This window comes from Hydractinia symbiolongicarpus, chromosome 2 (genome assembly GCF_029227915.1).
Source record: "Hydractinia symbiolongicarpus strain clone_291-10 chromosome 2, HSymV2.1, whole genome shotgun sequence".
Taxonomy (NCBI): Eukaryota; Metazoa; Cnidaria; class Hydrozoa; order Anthoathecata; family Hydractiniidae; genus Hydractinia; species Hydractinia symbiolongicarpus.
In genome coordinates this window covers 30136793-30151966 of record NC_079876.1, presented here as the reverse complement: position 1 = coordinate 30151966, position 15174 = coordinate 30136793, and the positions used below count along the sequence as shown (strand labels likewise).

The window sequence follows — 15174 nt, the reverse complement described above, 5'->3', positions numbered from 1 at the left end:
AACTTCGTTATATTGACAACTTCTGTCTTGAAATTCTCAGATTTTATTTTGCGCTTTGCCAAATCACGTCTTTGAAACATCTTGAAAACGCCACCGAGAAACGAATACCATAACTATGAGCGTTCAAGGATTGAAAGAATTCTAAATCTTCACGCCTATAGCAGCCTCAGTTGTAATCTTACAAGTCTCAAAATAAAAAACAAATGTTAACAAGAAAAGTTTAAAAAGTGTAAGGTTCTACATTCTAGCTTTTTGAAGCAATACATCACAGACATGTTTATCCAACTGCATTTTTTCGTTAACTTCAATATATGTATCGAATATTTCATCAGGAGATAAAACGATGCACGTAGGTGAAATTTGAAGTTGTTTGAAAAAAATGTTTCTGGAACGAGTGAATTTAAGGTAGCATCCTTTGAAGGATCAGAAAATTTCTCGTCAGTTGTTCCTTTTTCTGGCACCTGGACAAAGTGTAGCGGCTCTGCATTGCACCCAGTGCAATAAAGAAACGAAGGAAGGAAACTGTACAAACTCAAAAATCTGTTCATCTCGATCGGCATTAGAATTTTCACCATCAAACACATCAACATTTGTCGTGTCATCGGAATCCTGTTGTTCACCTTTTTCGCAATCTTCAAAGTTAAATTTCAAACACGGGCCACAGTCACACAGGTACTCTTTACAAACCATTGGTTTTCCTGACTCAAATTCAATCATGTGTTGCTTCATACAATTTGGGATAATCATCGGATCATTTTCTACTTGTCTTTTAGCACAGACTTCTTCAGCAGGAATGCTAGTGTACGAATATTGTGGGTTTTTCTTAGATAGATAATCAGTTATATCTGCACTGCTGTTGAAAAACACATCGCGTGTCACAATGTCAGTTCTCAACACATTTTTCACACCAAAACTAGACATTCCATCAATCGCTCCTTTCTTGTGACCTGCAGCGCCATAGGTTCGTATGATGCGCAGACCAAATTCATTAGCTAATTTCTGAAGTAAAGAAATGAGTGCTTGTTTTCATGCTGGCTCGAAGCATTGTCGCTTTGTATCCAAAGATCATCCTCGTTACCTTTGTTATATTTTTGAATAATATCTCGAATTACATGGTCAACAAAGATTCCATCATGCTTTGTATCATCGCTGAGATGGTAATGGTATCGTCGTTCTGTTGGGTCTACTATGGCACAGTGCAACGTAAATTGTCTTCCAGAGAAATGAGCGGATTGGACTTTATCTTTTGGTCTTAGGGCGAGATTTTGGGAGAAATCGAGGTCTATGAACTCTCCAGTGTATGCTTCCTTCATCAATGGAAATGTGGAGGTGCAATTGCCAACGTACGTACTATATTTTAAGTATATATCACTTGCATCTAGCAATCGGTTTACTAATGCACACACTGGCTCACTATTATCAACACGGGTTGTCCTGGTATACTCAATGGATTTCCCCTCTTTCCCGATGTAACTTTCTCTGACCCTTGTGTATTGGTAAAATTTGCACATCTTCACCGCTTCCATTTCATCAAACTTTTCACCTGCTTTTAGTTGCTTTCTATAGAAAGTAAGCGACTTGTGTGGTGAAAGTTTCTTTGATGATCTGCACCCATTGATGGATTTCAGCACAACATGCGGATTGAGACAATTGATGCATAAGCAGCTTTGTTTTTCTTTTTCACTCGGTCGTTGGCAATAGAATGGTTTGAGATTGTAAAAGAACGATACCGAGATGGGAACTGTCTGAGTTTCATTGAAAAGTTTGTGTAGTTTACTAACAGAGTCCGTACAAATCTTTTTGGTAGCTTCATACGTTACTTTTTTCGACCCACTCTTTAACTGATTTTCTTTTTTAATAATATCTGGATCTTTGATGTTCTTAAATTGTTTTTAAAAAAGTCATTTTTTTGTGTTATTTGCAGAATCGTTTGAAGTTATCGCTTTACGCAGCCAAAATTCATAAAAAGTTATGAGCTGTGGAATTTTCACTCCAAACAACAATGGAATAATGTCATCATAAAAGGCTCCAATCTTTAATGTGCTTCTCTACGACACTAGCTTCTTGAGTCGGACAAAAATCATTGGAATATTCAATTCGTCATGCATTTAAGAGATTTATTTGGATTAAGAACAATCAAGCTATACTATTGAAATACTTCCGTGAAAAGAAATAAATAGAATTTACATTTTCGCACGGTCTAAAATTGAATACACACTTAGCTCCTGATGTGTAGATAATGTTATCTGTTAAAGAAAATTCAATTTACTTTTTCATCGCCAAGACCTTTACCTGGTAACTGTTGTTCCACCTCTTGAAAACAATGCTTTAACTCGAATCTCGTTGTAGACTAAATTCAACTTCATCGCAGCTTCGTTTAACTTGAAAATTGAGTTGACTGTAGTTAAACGAACACAAAAGAAACAAGAGAGATTAGGCCAATACACTCAGTCTACAATACGAAGAGTACTTCATGGTAAATATTTACTTTTCGGTTACTGAGTGAAAAAAGCGCTGTTTTCGACGTTCTGCGAAAAGTCGGGAATAAAGTTTCTTTTCGGATTCTGTATTACAATGTAACCTGACCCGAATAATATAAATGCACGTGTTGTATCCTCGGGGAAGCCTCGGTCGTGTGGAAGCATCGACAACTGTAAAGTGACCATCTTCACGGTTTTCTTTCTTGTAAAATACCACAAAAGATGCAATCCACATTTGGCCGTAGATACTGAGAGTTTTTAATTAAATTGCTGGTCACTAGTCAGTCGATGTCAAAAGACAAAAGATTTGTGAATATGAAATATGTTTTGTAAAACATGTCACGTGACGTACCACTCATACCGATATATCAAATTATTCCAAAATTGTTGTTTTTCTGTTCTAACTTATTGTTTAGGAAGATGTGAAAAGAATCATCAAAATAAAACGAAATTTGGTTTATAAAAAAACATGCATATCAATCCGCTTTCATTCCACAATATAGTCGATTTTTTAATTTCGAGTCATAAACTTTTTTAAAAAACGGTTAACACTTTCAGGGTTTTCCCGACCAACTGGTTGATTGACAAATAGCCTGGCAATGCAACGGTCGAGAATAACAACACATCTGCATACGCAATCTGGTAAAGCTGGCTACGTCTGTCGTTAGCATAATGCGTAGTGTAGCAACTTTACTAAATCACGTAAAAATATTTTTGATTCACAACGGCAAATTTTCCCAACTTGATTTTGATTTAAGTGGAATTTACACAAAATTCTTGGACTTATTTTCTCTCTGAATTAACAATTGCTCGTGTATGGGAGCATACGATCGCAAAACGAAATAGAAATACCGACGTCTAGTACAAGTTTACCAAAGCGAAATAAAAAAAGGCTTTTTTACGGCGGCAACTTTTTGCCGCCGTGAAATAAACTGGATTAAAAAGGTACGAGTAAAACATTGGGGTTGACTTTCGGCTAGAAGTTCTTACTAGCAAACGTGAACGAGTTCTGTTCACGACCATGTTAACGATGAACAATTTTATATTTCAACAATGGTCAATAGAATGATAAACATAAAGCGAAATATCAGATCAGGTCTTCTAGAGACAAAAACACAATGTCTACTAATGATTTTACACGCGCCCCTTCATCAAGTATTGTTTATATTTCGTCATGTTGTATTTCTTTTACATCCGCAATAATATCAAGTGGATTTATACGTGGCGTTTATCCAGTCACAGCTCTATCGGTTGACGTACATTTTACCGTACCAACAACCGTGTGAGCAACGTTAATTGTTTATGATCATCGCTTTCTCGCTAAAAAATAAAAAACAAAAATGGTAAAGGTTCACTAGTTTTCCTGACATAGCCAGAAAATTTCGCCGAAAAAAAAGTCAACTGTTTCGCATTTTTTTATTTACTATCTTCTCTATAAAGGGGGCGTTTAATACGGTTTTTGATGTTTTAGGGTGGGCGTTTATTGGAGAGGGCGTTAAATAGAGAGGGTGGGGTATGTTTTTCGAAAAATGGGAATAATAAATACCACGACTAAGTTTCGTAGCACATCTTAAACAACAGCAACGAAACAACTTACGTCTGCTGTACGTGTAGCTTTTGTTCTTGCGATAATTATCGAAGGGATCGTTCATATCAACGCCAACGCCCTGGAAGAATAGTCATACAGGAAAGGGTGACGTAATAGCATTTTTTATTGTTTTATTTTCGTGAAAAACAAGAAATTCAATACAAAATAGTCAAAACTTAAAAAGGGGGATATAACAATTGTTTCAAGATAACTCAACGCTTGTCTTCAGAACGCAAGCATAAAATGTTTAAAAAGTCACGCGTTGGATATTTGTATTGCGGTTCGGCATTTATATTATTGCGGTTTGATGTTCTTCCTTAGTGGGATGAATTATCGTGATAATATAGTCTCGCATCAGCCCTTATACCACATTATATGAATGTTTTTTGTCTACATTATTTTATGGTCGTAAAGTTAATAAACGTTGACAGTATGAACTGGCTGAAAAGTTTTTTCAACATATTTAGCTAAAAACACATTTAGGCTATCCACAATAAATGAATATATTAAATCTCATAGTGATTCTCCTTTATACACAAAATGAAGAAAATACAGGACGCGTTGCGGGACGTGTTGAACAACTGGTGTCTAAAGAAGATTACTTTACCTTAAATTTATCCTGTCTATCACGAACTTCGCCTTGTTTAATCGGATCAACAATACCAGATTCTTGCTTGCCCAGACCTTGACCTCCCCAACCTAAAATAAAAAAAAAAGATTGGGCAATCAGCATGCGCATATAAATTTCAAATGCAGCAATATTGCGACCTGGAGTTCTGATGGCGCGTGTTGACGCCAGATGCGTGAAAAGAACTGCTTGAATACGAAAGGAATTAAAAACAACTTAGAAACGTGTTGATTATATATATATTCTCCAGTATTAAACAGATATATCTTGCTACCCATTTTCTTTAGCAGTTGATGTCCAACATTGCTCTCTTCAATTCTCGAATCCAATGATCGTGTTTCAAATCCACTAAAATAACAGGTCATTGATTTAAGAATACACTTGCTTAGAAAGCAAAAGAATCTCCTTGCTCGATGTCTTTCAAATTATATAATAGAATGAATTGTCACTGCGTTCCACGCGAAGTAAATCAAATTTTGCGGATGGCCTCGTAAACAAATTTCGTGGTCAAATAAAACGATTTCGCAAAAATTAAGTTTCACAGATGGTCTTTAACACTGCGTAATACGTGAAATTTAGTGACTCTAAAGTAAGCTTATACAAAACACTCACAGAAAGCCTTCTGGAGGAGTTGGACTCCTTCGTATGGGTGATCTTGATCGTGATTTTGAGCGTGATCTTGACCTGGAGTAGGACTTGCTTGATCTAAAGTTATTAAGAACATACTTATAATGGCGGCGTTCTCTTGTGACATTCACGAAAAACTCACAAGTTTTGAACAAAACTTAAGTTTTAAAATATTAAGTAAAAGTTCAAAGTTACGCTAGTGTACCTATACCTACAGACAGCTGGAACTAAAACTAGCCTGGACCAAAAACTAGCCTGGACTTAAAAATTATTTTGACCACCAAAATAAAGCTAGTTGTAGAATTTTTTCATACGAAACTCCTTGATGGAAAATAAATCTATAAACAAACCTCTTATTTAAGACCCACATAAAAGCACAAAAAACTCACCTTCTCCTCCCTGGACTTCTCGACGTGCTTCGTGAACGACTCTTTGAGCGTGACCTACAAAAAAAATTTTTGTGGTTTCTCGGGAGAAGGATCGGCACTAACAAAAAGCATAATCTAAAGATCGAACCAAAATGTGCTGTTGCTCATGATACTAAACTTGGACAGCATTTGGCGCGAAATTATTTTAATGGCTGACAAAACAAGAATTTGAAATGAATTATCGTTATCATTCTCAAAAATTTCTTACTGGTATGGACTGTATATAGCGAATTACGCAAAACTTTAGATAGGTCAAATATTTTCTGAAAAAAAGTACCTTCTTTTTTGTCTTTCTCTGCTGCGACTACGACTTCGACTACGTTGCCTCTGCGGTGGGGGACTTTTGGAAGCACTCCTACTGCGAGGTGGCGCATCTTTGACAAGTGGACTTCCTTCATACTCTGGAGTTTGGCCAGGGCTTGGTGGAGGCGATGGACTTCGTTCAATAATTTCAAGTTTTCGCTCTTTATCTTTCATATATTTTAGTTTGGCTTTGAAAAATTCGAACAAGCCATTCTTTTCCCATCCTTGGCTAAAAGTAAACAAAATACTTTCAACATCACTACAGTTTTCTGCATTCCGTACAACTTTGACGAAGTGTTTTGAACTACTAAGCCACACCTTTTAAGTCCGGTTTTAAAAGTTCATTTTACAGACACTGCATCCAAATAGGAGAAGTTAAAAATCAGGTTTAAATTGCTGTAAACGGATTGTGATTAGTCGGTGCTGATAGGGATTATTAGTTCTCAGATAGTATACCAAAAATGAAATACGTAGTTCTCAGATAAAAATCATAGAGAAAATTGGTGTAGGGTATAACATAGTGGGCACACAAAATTGAAATCTAAATTTTAAGCAGGACATTTTCTTATTTTTCTAGGACAAAATTGAGAATTCTAGGAGAATCCAGGATCACCAAACTGCTGGTAATTCAAGACTTGAAAAAAAATTCATCTCTTGTTTTTTTATTTCTTTTGAGTAGCTAATTAAGCGAAAGTAACGAAAGTTCTTGGGGATTCCATCCGAAAAGTTGGCTCTTCTTCTACACCGACAGTGGCTAACTGAGTTACATTACCATTATAAAATTTTACAAAAGTTCCGGAGTAATTTCAGGATTTTCCGAAAACGAAATTCTTTTTTAAGGATTTTTCCGGAATTCTCAGAAATGTGGTCACCATGAACAGACAGTTAGAATACTTTGCAGAACAGACATTTAAAATATTTTGCAGAACAGATATGTAGAATACTTTGCAGAACAGACATTTACAATACTTTGTAGAACAGGCATTTAGAATACTTGGCAGAACAGACACTTACTTTGCAGATAAGACATTTAGAATACTTTTCCGGCTGGAAAAAAAAATACGTACAAGAAAAAAATGTATACCTGTCTCGGGGACGATCATGTGAAGGTGGTGCATAAAACGCTTCTACAGCCGCAAGCAGACGCTCGCTGGGTGGCTGCGGAATGGGTAAACGCAAGTCTTTTGGGTCTAACGGCTTATACTCGCAATCCCATAACTAACAAGTAAAAATGATTGCACAATACACACATGATTGCACAATACACACATGATTGCACAATACAAACATGATTGTACAATACACACATGATTGCACAACACCCAAATGATTGTGTAATACACAAATGATTAAACAATACACACATGATTGCACAACACCCAAATGATTGTGTGATACACAAATGATTGCACAATACACACATGATTGCACAATACACACATAATTGCACAATACACACATGATTGCACAATACACAAATGATTGTACAATACACAAATGATTGCGAAATACACAAATTATTGTATGACACAAAAAACATAAAAATGGATTAAAGAGCTATAGGATGTTCCAGGTGTCCTCCTTTTACATAATGCATTCCACTCAATGTCAAAATATAAAATAAGGAATTACATTGACAACAAACTTGCCTCAATTCACATTCATATAAGTCGATCTTGCATAGTGTAACTTGGTATTAACACTGCATTTTAAACCAGAACAACATAAAAGTAGCATACCTTAACGAGAGGAACCATTAATCCAGCAGGTAGATCATAATACATCGCCAGTGGAATGGTCGGATCACGAACATCCTCCATGGGTTTAGCCCCGTCTGGAACTGGTGCGCGGCCATGTTCATAATCGAAGGTAACAGGAGCAGGTGGTCCACCACCACCTTGGTCAATGCCAGGTACACTTTGATGACTATAATCAAAAGTTTGAACTTGTGGAGGAGGGTGATATGATTGTTGTTGTTGCATCTCAAAAGGGGGATATCCTTGTTGACCTAAAAGTTATTTTTTTATTTTAACTCACTTTAACAATATTTTGCTAATGATAAATATTAAAATACAAACAAATAGTAATACTTAAAATTAAAAAATTAGATTCAAACGCAAACAACATTCAACAATTTGTTAAAGAAAAAATTAGCAGTAATTAAAAATACCAAGTATTTGTAACATACCTGGTCCATCCTGACCTGGTGGTCCTGGTCGTGGTGGACCAAAACCCTGTTGAAATGGGGGAAAGCCTGGTCTGGGTTGGTCAAAATGTGGTTGTTGATGTCTCGGTGGACCACCATAAAAATGGTATGGATCTGGTTGCTGCATATTTGGAGGTCGCAGTGGAGGGCGTGGATTTCTCCACTGTTCAAACTAAAAAAGAATTACACATATGAAGCTAACAACGAAATATTTTGTAGTTTTGCTTTCATAAGTAGAATTATATTATATTTATTACTAACCTGATGAAATTGGCCTTGTGGAGGACCATTAAATCCCTGTGGTGGAGGGCGTTGAAACATACCAAACCCTATAAAGAGAAGACAAATTAATTCACACAATTCACTGAAAGTACAATTACAAAAAAAGAAACACTGCCTGAATAACAGGAAAAGAATAATAAAATGAATAAGAGTATGATAAATACATTAAGTAATAACCTTGTCGAGGTTGTTGTTGAGTTGGCGGTTGTTGTTGTGGTAGCTGCTGCTGTTGTGGCGGTAGCTGTTGTTGTTGTTGTTGGATATCTGCTTGCCGCTTCTGTTCTTCTTTCTGTATCTCTTCTTTTTCTTTTTCTTCTTTGATTCGTTTTTCATGCTGAATTTCACCTTTTTCACGATCGATAATATCAAGTTGAGTGTCATATAGGGAATTTGGATCGCTCAGCCTCTGTTTAATACATAATACACAAAAGTGAAATGGCATATCAGAGCTTATGTTGATTTTACTCCAGCAATATTGTATCAGAATACGTGTTGATACAAAGAAATCTGAAATATCTGCATAAAGTTTTTGGAGTTGCTTTGAGAATAAAGCATTTTATTGTTTTGACTTTATTAATCAAGAAAGCGAAAAAAATCAAAATAATTTAAAAATTTAAAATATATATTACCTCTCGAATGACATCTGTGAAAAATTTTTGGTTATCCCAAATCTTCAAAACTTTTGATAGTTTTCCCTGATTCTCAGCTGATTCGCCATTATGTGTTATTGCAACTATAGGTAAGATGTAAACCTGCAGGGATTCCAGGAGTTGAGGAAGGTCCTTCTTACGGCTGTGATGAAGAATATCGTTGGCCAAGTAAACAATGTGTAGTTTTTGTTGAAAGGGTAAAACTTCTTCCAGCATTCTAAATAATTACGACTTAAGTTGGAAAAGAATAGATGTGTACTGTTTAAATATAACATCCGTATAAATAATTTAATCATGAAAACGTTTGAAAATTGCATTATTTCTTTTTTACAGGATGTTTTTCAGTTTCTTAGCCACATCTATGGAAGATATTTCATAAAAAAACAGATACAAAAAAAGGAATGGCTATATATTTTTGACACAGTCTGAAACTGAAATTACCAATGGTGCTACCGACGCCTTCAATGTTACACCACTAAAAGTATACTAATAGGATTTAATTGCAAGAGGGAAAAAATTCACAGACATACCTCCATAACAGAAGTTGAAATGCAGATTTTAGTTGATGGTCTGTCTTACAGTTGTTGACAATCCAATTTTTCCCATTCTGAAAAAAAACAAACAAATATGTCAGAAAACAGCTTTAGAGATAAAGTAGGCCTAACTCTGATAAACCAGATTATTGATTTGGTATTAAGCTAAGCACGTGCACTAAGTGGGAACATAGTATCAAGCTTAATACAATGTGTTAAAGCAGAACAACCCATATTTTAACTGAAGGGTATCTTTAAGGGTGTCTTTTTCGAGTAAATATAACACCTTTGGATATCTCTGGGATAATGCTTCATTAAAAGATTTCCTGTTATTTTTTTTAAAAACTGTGTCATTTAAAAAACACCAAGTTGAACAAAAAGCACACTACCTGTATGTTATCCTTTGTACAAGCTAAAACTAATTTTTGTAGTAAATCTCGGAATTCATTCAAATCAAATTCTGCTGTTACTTTTTTTGCAGGCTCTTCGGATGCCTAAAACAAATGCAAACATTAAAACTGTGAATGTGCAAACAATTATACAATACTCACAACATCATGTATTTTTTGTAGTAGAAAGTTATATTTAACTTACCTGAACTGAAGCTGGTGTACTTTGGGGTGTATTACCTTGAATACGTTTCTGGGCCTCAACTTGAGTTCCTAGAACGTAAATGTATGTTAAAGTTTTACATTCTCAAATGCGAAACTATGCTTATGGTATCCAAAATCTAGTTGCCCAACTTATCCCAGAAAATATTTTTAGAACACCAATGTACACCCATAAGACCTCAAAGCCGCACACCCAATTCCGATTCAGGTGTGAGTGGAGGCATGGAAGTGTGATCACATGCAACAACTGTCACTTAGGAAACTACAGCATATACAGAAGTAACAACAAGACCAACATATTACTCATGCACTGTTTTTTTCCTGGCAAGGACTGTGTATACAGTTTATAAACTCATAAAAGTGCAATAACAGTATGTGTGTTGACATGTCAATATGACTGCTGACATGAGTTTTTATGAATTTCTATGGAATGTAGCTACTATTGCATTGCACATTTCAAGAGGTTTAAAAACCCTGATTTTCCATGGAGCAATTTGTTTAACAGAATGTCTTACATATTAAACTTAACTTAAATTTGAAAGTAAAAACCAGCTTGGAAAATGATCTTGTTGAAAGAAGAATAACAAACAAACAATTGGTGTTTTTTTTAAAGTTGGAATAAGTACAAAATAACAATCCTACAATGTGACCTTGCAATGTTTAATTTTGTTGATGAGCAGATTATTGACAAAAACTATACAAAACGAAATAAAAAAATTAAATAGTGGATTTTACTACCGTTGAAGTTTATATTTTCAACACTATATCTGAAAGCATCCTAGTAAATGATTATGGATGTGCACACAATAAGAAGTCATAAGGTATTCTCAAAGATATCAGAGGAATGTAAATTTTTTAGAAGATTTATCGAAGCATTCTGATATCTGTGAATTAGTGCAAACATACTTTCTAGAGAAACTTTCCAATTGTAATAGCTATGGTACTCTCCACCAAATAAAAACGCAAACTTCTCATTCTCCCTTTGTTTACTTTTTGTCAATTCTTCAAACTTTGGACCATTTCTTGCAACAAAGTTAGCAAGCTTATCAATAATGTTGCGTTGCTCCTCATCTAAACAGAAAATAGAGTCTAAATGACAGATCACTATTGTAAGGGAACTGCAGTATGACTGTCACTGCATACAACCCTATTAAATGTTTATATTTATGAAATTAAAAAAATACCATCTGAAAGCCAATTATATAGAAACTTTTATGTAACTTTCTGTTTCAGCCCAAAAAACGCCTTAAAATCAAATCATTTAGTGTCAAAAGTACCTTCAAATAAATGATGCCTTTTCATTAAGTCAGAGAAAAACATATTTAACATTTTTAGAAACTTTTACATCATACAGCTTCAATGTGAACTAACTCAATTAAAGCCTGGCATTTGATTTCTTTTCTTTTCTATTGATTAAGAATAGACAAAAAAAACAAAAAAAATCTTATAGAATTTTTGATAAAAAAAATCTAATATCTGCAGCACCTTATGCATTTAAACAAGAATCACAATGCAGATTTAGTATTACAAAAATAACATTTCATCTACCTTCAGGGATTTTCATTCCAGACATTTTCAAGCATCACCAGAAGATCAAATGTTTCACATTATATACTGCACTTTATAAAAAAATAGTATAAAATGGTTAAGATTATGCACAGCATATACTGACATGTTAAGTTATTAGGCTTGAAACAGAATACTTAACGCTTGGGATAGGATAAACAGGAGTGTCTGTACTTTCAGAACCTAACTGTCTTTTGAAGTAACCATGTGCAATGACATTTCTGGCTTGGTGGGTTGAGTTTGCTATGGATGCTGCCCTTTAAGGACTGTTAAAATGGAAAATTTTAAAATTTTACAGCTAGCTAGCATTCTAGCTAGCTGAAAAATTTGGTACAATGGTACATATTTGCAACTTATTTATAAAAAAATAGTATTTTTCTTGCACTTCGCGTTGCGTCACCCTGTTGTGACGTATTTTTAAAGATTAAACATTGCCGGACATTTAAAAATAAAGATAACTCCTAACCATCTGTATATCACAGATGGCCTGAAACAATGAGACCCAGAATGGTACAATTTTCAATTGTGAAAAAGAAGCAAATTACCAAGGTAATCAATGAACTCAGCTTAATACTCAATTCTACATTCCTTTGACTAGCCCAGGTAAAAAATAAGGTTTACGAAGTAAATCTCCTTAGATCTATCAAAGTCTGGCAAAATTGTATCACCATTGTGAAGAGCCGTAAGAGATAATATAAGATAATAAAAGAGCCATATAAAAATGTGTTAAATGCCTCAAAGTGGTGTGAATTGCATTTATTTCTTCAAGGTAAATTATACCTATGGCGATATAGTACCTCTTCCTCCACGCTCTAGGTGTTTATAACTTACAGCCTTTGAAATTAGAATTTTTTTACTTCGGCAATAAAACTGCTGACGTGAGATATATTTCAACTGATTTGCGTTGGCAATTTTTTTGTAGTGAAATTTTTTAGCTGGCAATAACTTTCGACATTCACCTTTTATTAGAGCTAGACCTCTCATAATTTCGATGCATCGATCTCCTAAGACGATGACAAATGGGAATGGACAAATGGGAATTGGCATACCTTCCGAATGGTGAAATTCTTTAGTTTAATAGTTCACTGCCAACTGTTTTTTTATGTTTCCGGATGAATTTATTAGGTTAGGGCATCATTAGGTTGTATATCGCAGAAGTCGCTGGTGACATGAATCAAAAATTCTTGTCACCGGCACAGTTTAACATGAAGCAAAACTGTACAGGAGACTCAAATATTAGAGTCTTCGCAGAACATCTCTTCTCACAAAACCGAGGGCAGGGCTGACTTATTGCTCGCTGTGTCGTGTGGGAGAAAGAACTTCTGGACTTCTTTTTAATATGATATACAATTTTTTCTATTATTATTACTAAACATATTTGATTTCTCTTTCCCCTTTTAAAAAGATTTACAGGACACCTAACCTCTCCCATGTTCTGGTTGTATTTAACTTGCATGGGTGCGCACTCTTCTCACAGTGTTCTCTGTGATGATGAAGGTCAGCCTGACTTGTGCCATGGTTCCAAATGGTCTTCCGTCTTTAGTTTGAATCTCAGTGTAATGCACTAGCAGAGCTTAAAAGTGTCAGCATGAAGTGAAGGGGTCGACTTCAATGTTCTCTATACCTTACGTTCTTCGTAATAACACTGACCATTTTTGATCGTAGCATTCATAAGATTTGTGATTTTGGTGGCGCATAAGTCGAGCCTAATGGCCTAACTTACTGAAAATCAAATGTAATTATTTTGTAGTCGCAATGAGTGAAAGTAGCTCAAACAAAACCGTAATTATTTATTTACATCGGCAATTACGTCAGCAGTGCCGAATGCCGACGCTAATTTTAAGGGCTGCTACTGCAGTGAAACTTTTTTAGTCAATCAGGGAGAACTGGTTATACAACCTTTACAATAATTTCGGGAACACCAACACTCTTTCGCAGCTCATATTGTGATTGGAAAAAGTAAACATCACACTTTTATAAGAGTTTTTTAGAGGAGAAACCACGTTCTTTCGTTATAAGTATTCTTGCTGCGTTTTGTTTTTAATAAAAAATACACATAAGTTGTATCTTAATATTATTATTTTTTCCAGAAAATTAGAAAGAAATTGATACAAAGGAAGTTAAAAAACTGGAGAAACACGCTTCCGTTTCTAACAATTCCTTATAAAAACATGTTTTTTACCTGCTTTCTTCTGATATTGTAAAACGATGCATGGAGAACCGTAGGAACACATGTACAATTGAATTATCGTAAATGTGTATTAACCTGTTACAGGATAGTTAGCCAACACAGAATAATTACAAGGTATATATATATAATTAGCTGCTTATATGGCTAATTATACAGTAGAGATCTTTTTGCTTAAATTTTTACGTTTTCTTAGATATATATAAATCTGTTTTTTTTGTGTTTTTTTTTTGCACCAGACTATTTCCATAACATTAAAGTAGTTCGTTGTCATTTCAAGAGCATCATAAATTGTATAAACTTGAAAATTTTGCATGTTTTCATAGATTTTGGTGCTAAATTCAAATATGTAGGTCATTTTTGTATAACCAGAAAATTTAAAGCATGTTAACCTGGATCCGAGACTTAACAACAGTTCTTCAAATTGGTTAGCTGGTTAGGTAACTAGCAAGATATGGCTACTAGATAAACTAGATTTTGGTGCTGAATTCAAATATGTTGGTCATTTTTGGATAACCAGAAAATTTAAAGCATGTTAACCTGGATCCGAGACTTAACAACAGTTCTTCAAAATTAGTTAGCTGGTTAGGTAACTAGCAAGCTATACCTAGGTAACAAGCTATAGTTTAACATTAAAAGCAGAGCATTTCAAGAGCTGTATTTTAGCAAACTGGACCTCTTGTTCCGTACGAAATTGACCCGTTGTACGAGGTTGGTCACTTTTCGCGCTTGTACGAAGATGGGCAATTTTGTACGAAAATGGGCATTACAATTGCTGTACAAAAATTAGGCAACGAATAATTTGGTTTAGAAATGAATATCTAAACATTGTTAATTACATTCAGTAAACATGATAATATCTTAAATATTCTCTGAACGTTAATTTTTGACAATTATCTGATGATTGTACCAACATCGTACAACTTAAATAACTGTGTACGAGGTTGGGCCTACTTCACTTCTTCTACTTAACTTGAATTTTTTTGATCCATACCAACTTCGTACAACTTAAATAACTGTGTACGAGGTTGGGCCTACTTCACTTCTTTTACTTAACTTGGATTTTTTTATCCATACCAACTTC

General features: G+C 34.8%; 1 protein-coding gene across 1 annotated transcript; it reads right to left on the bottom strand.

Moving 5' to 3' along the window:
- Positions 1-3555: 3555 nt before the first annotated feature.
- Positions 3556-12196, bottom strand: LOC130630582 (calcium homeostasis endoplasmic reticulum protein-like). Its single transcript, XM_057444126.1, has 18 exons — positions 11885-12196; positions 11243-11407; positions 10320-10387; positions 10115-10219; positions 9723-9799; positions 9172-9409; positions 8720-8948; positions 8522-8589; positions 8243-8432; positions 7794-8062; positions 7139-7272; positions 6029-6283; positions 5713-5766; positions 5309-5401; positions 4971-5044; positions 4676-4767; positions 4078-4147; positions 3556-3800 (listed from the first exon to the last, which is right to left on the bottom strand). Exons 1-18 carry the CDS (start codon positions 11907-11909, stop codon positions 3787-3789), a joined length of 2220 nt encoding a protein of 739 aa, XP_057300109.1. The 5' UTR covers positions 11910-12196; the 3' UTR covers positions 3556-3786.
- Between the last annotated feature and the right edge of the window lie 2978 nt (positions 12197-15174).

What these genes read in the sequence shown, in the direction of transcription:
- LOC130630582 (XM_057444126.1), bottom strand. Translation starts at nt 11,909, where the DNA reads ATGTCTGGAATGAAAATCCCTGAAG. An exon ending in ACCAGGTCAGGATGGACCAG is followed by an intron (nt 8,063 to 8,242) that starts GTATGTTACAAA and finishes AATAACTTTTAG; the next exon opens with GTCAACAAGGATATCCCCCT. An exon ending in ACTCCTCCAGAAGGCTTTCT is followed by an intron (nt 5,045 to 5,308) that starts GTGAGTGTTTTG and finishes CTGTTATTTTAG; the next exon opens with TGGATTTGAAACACGATCAT.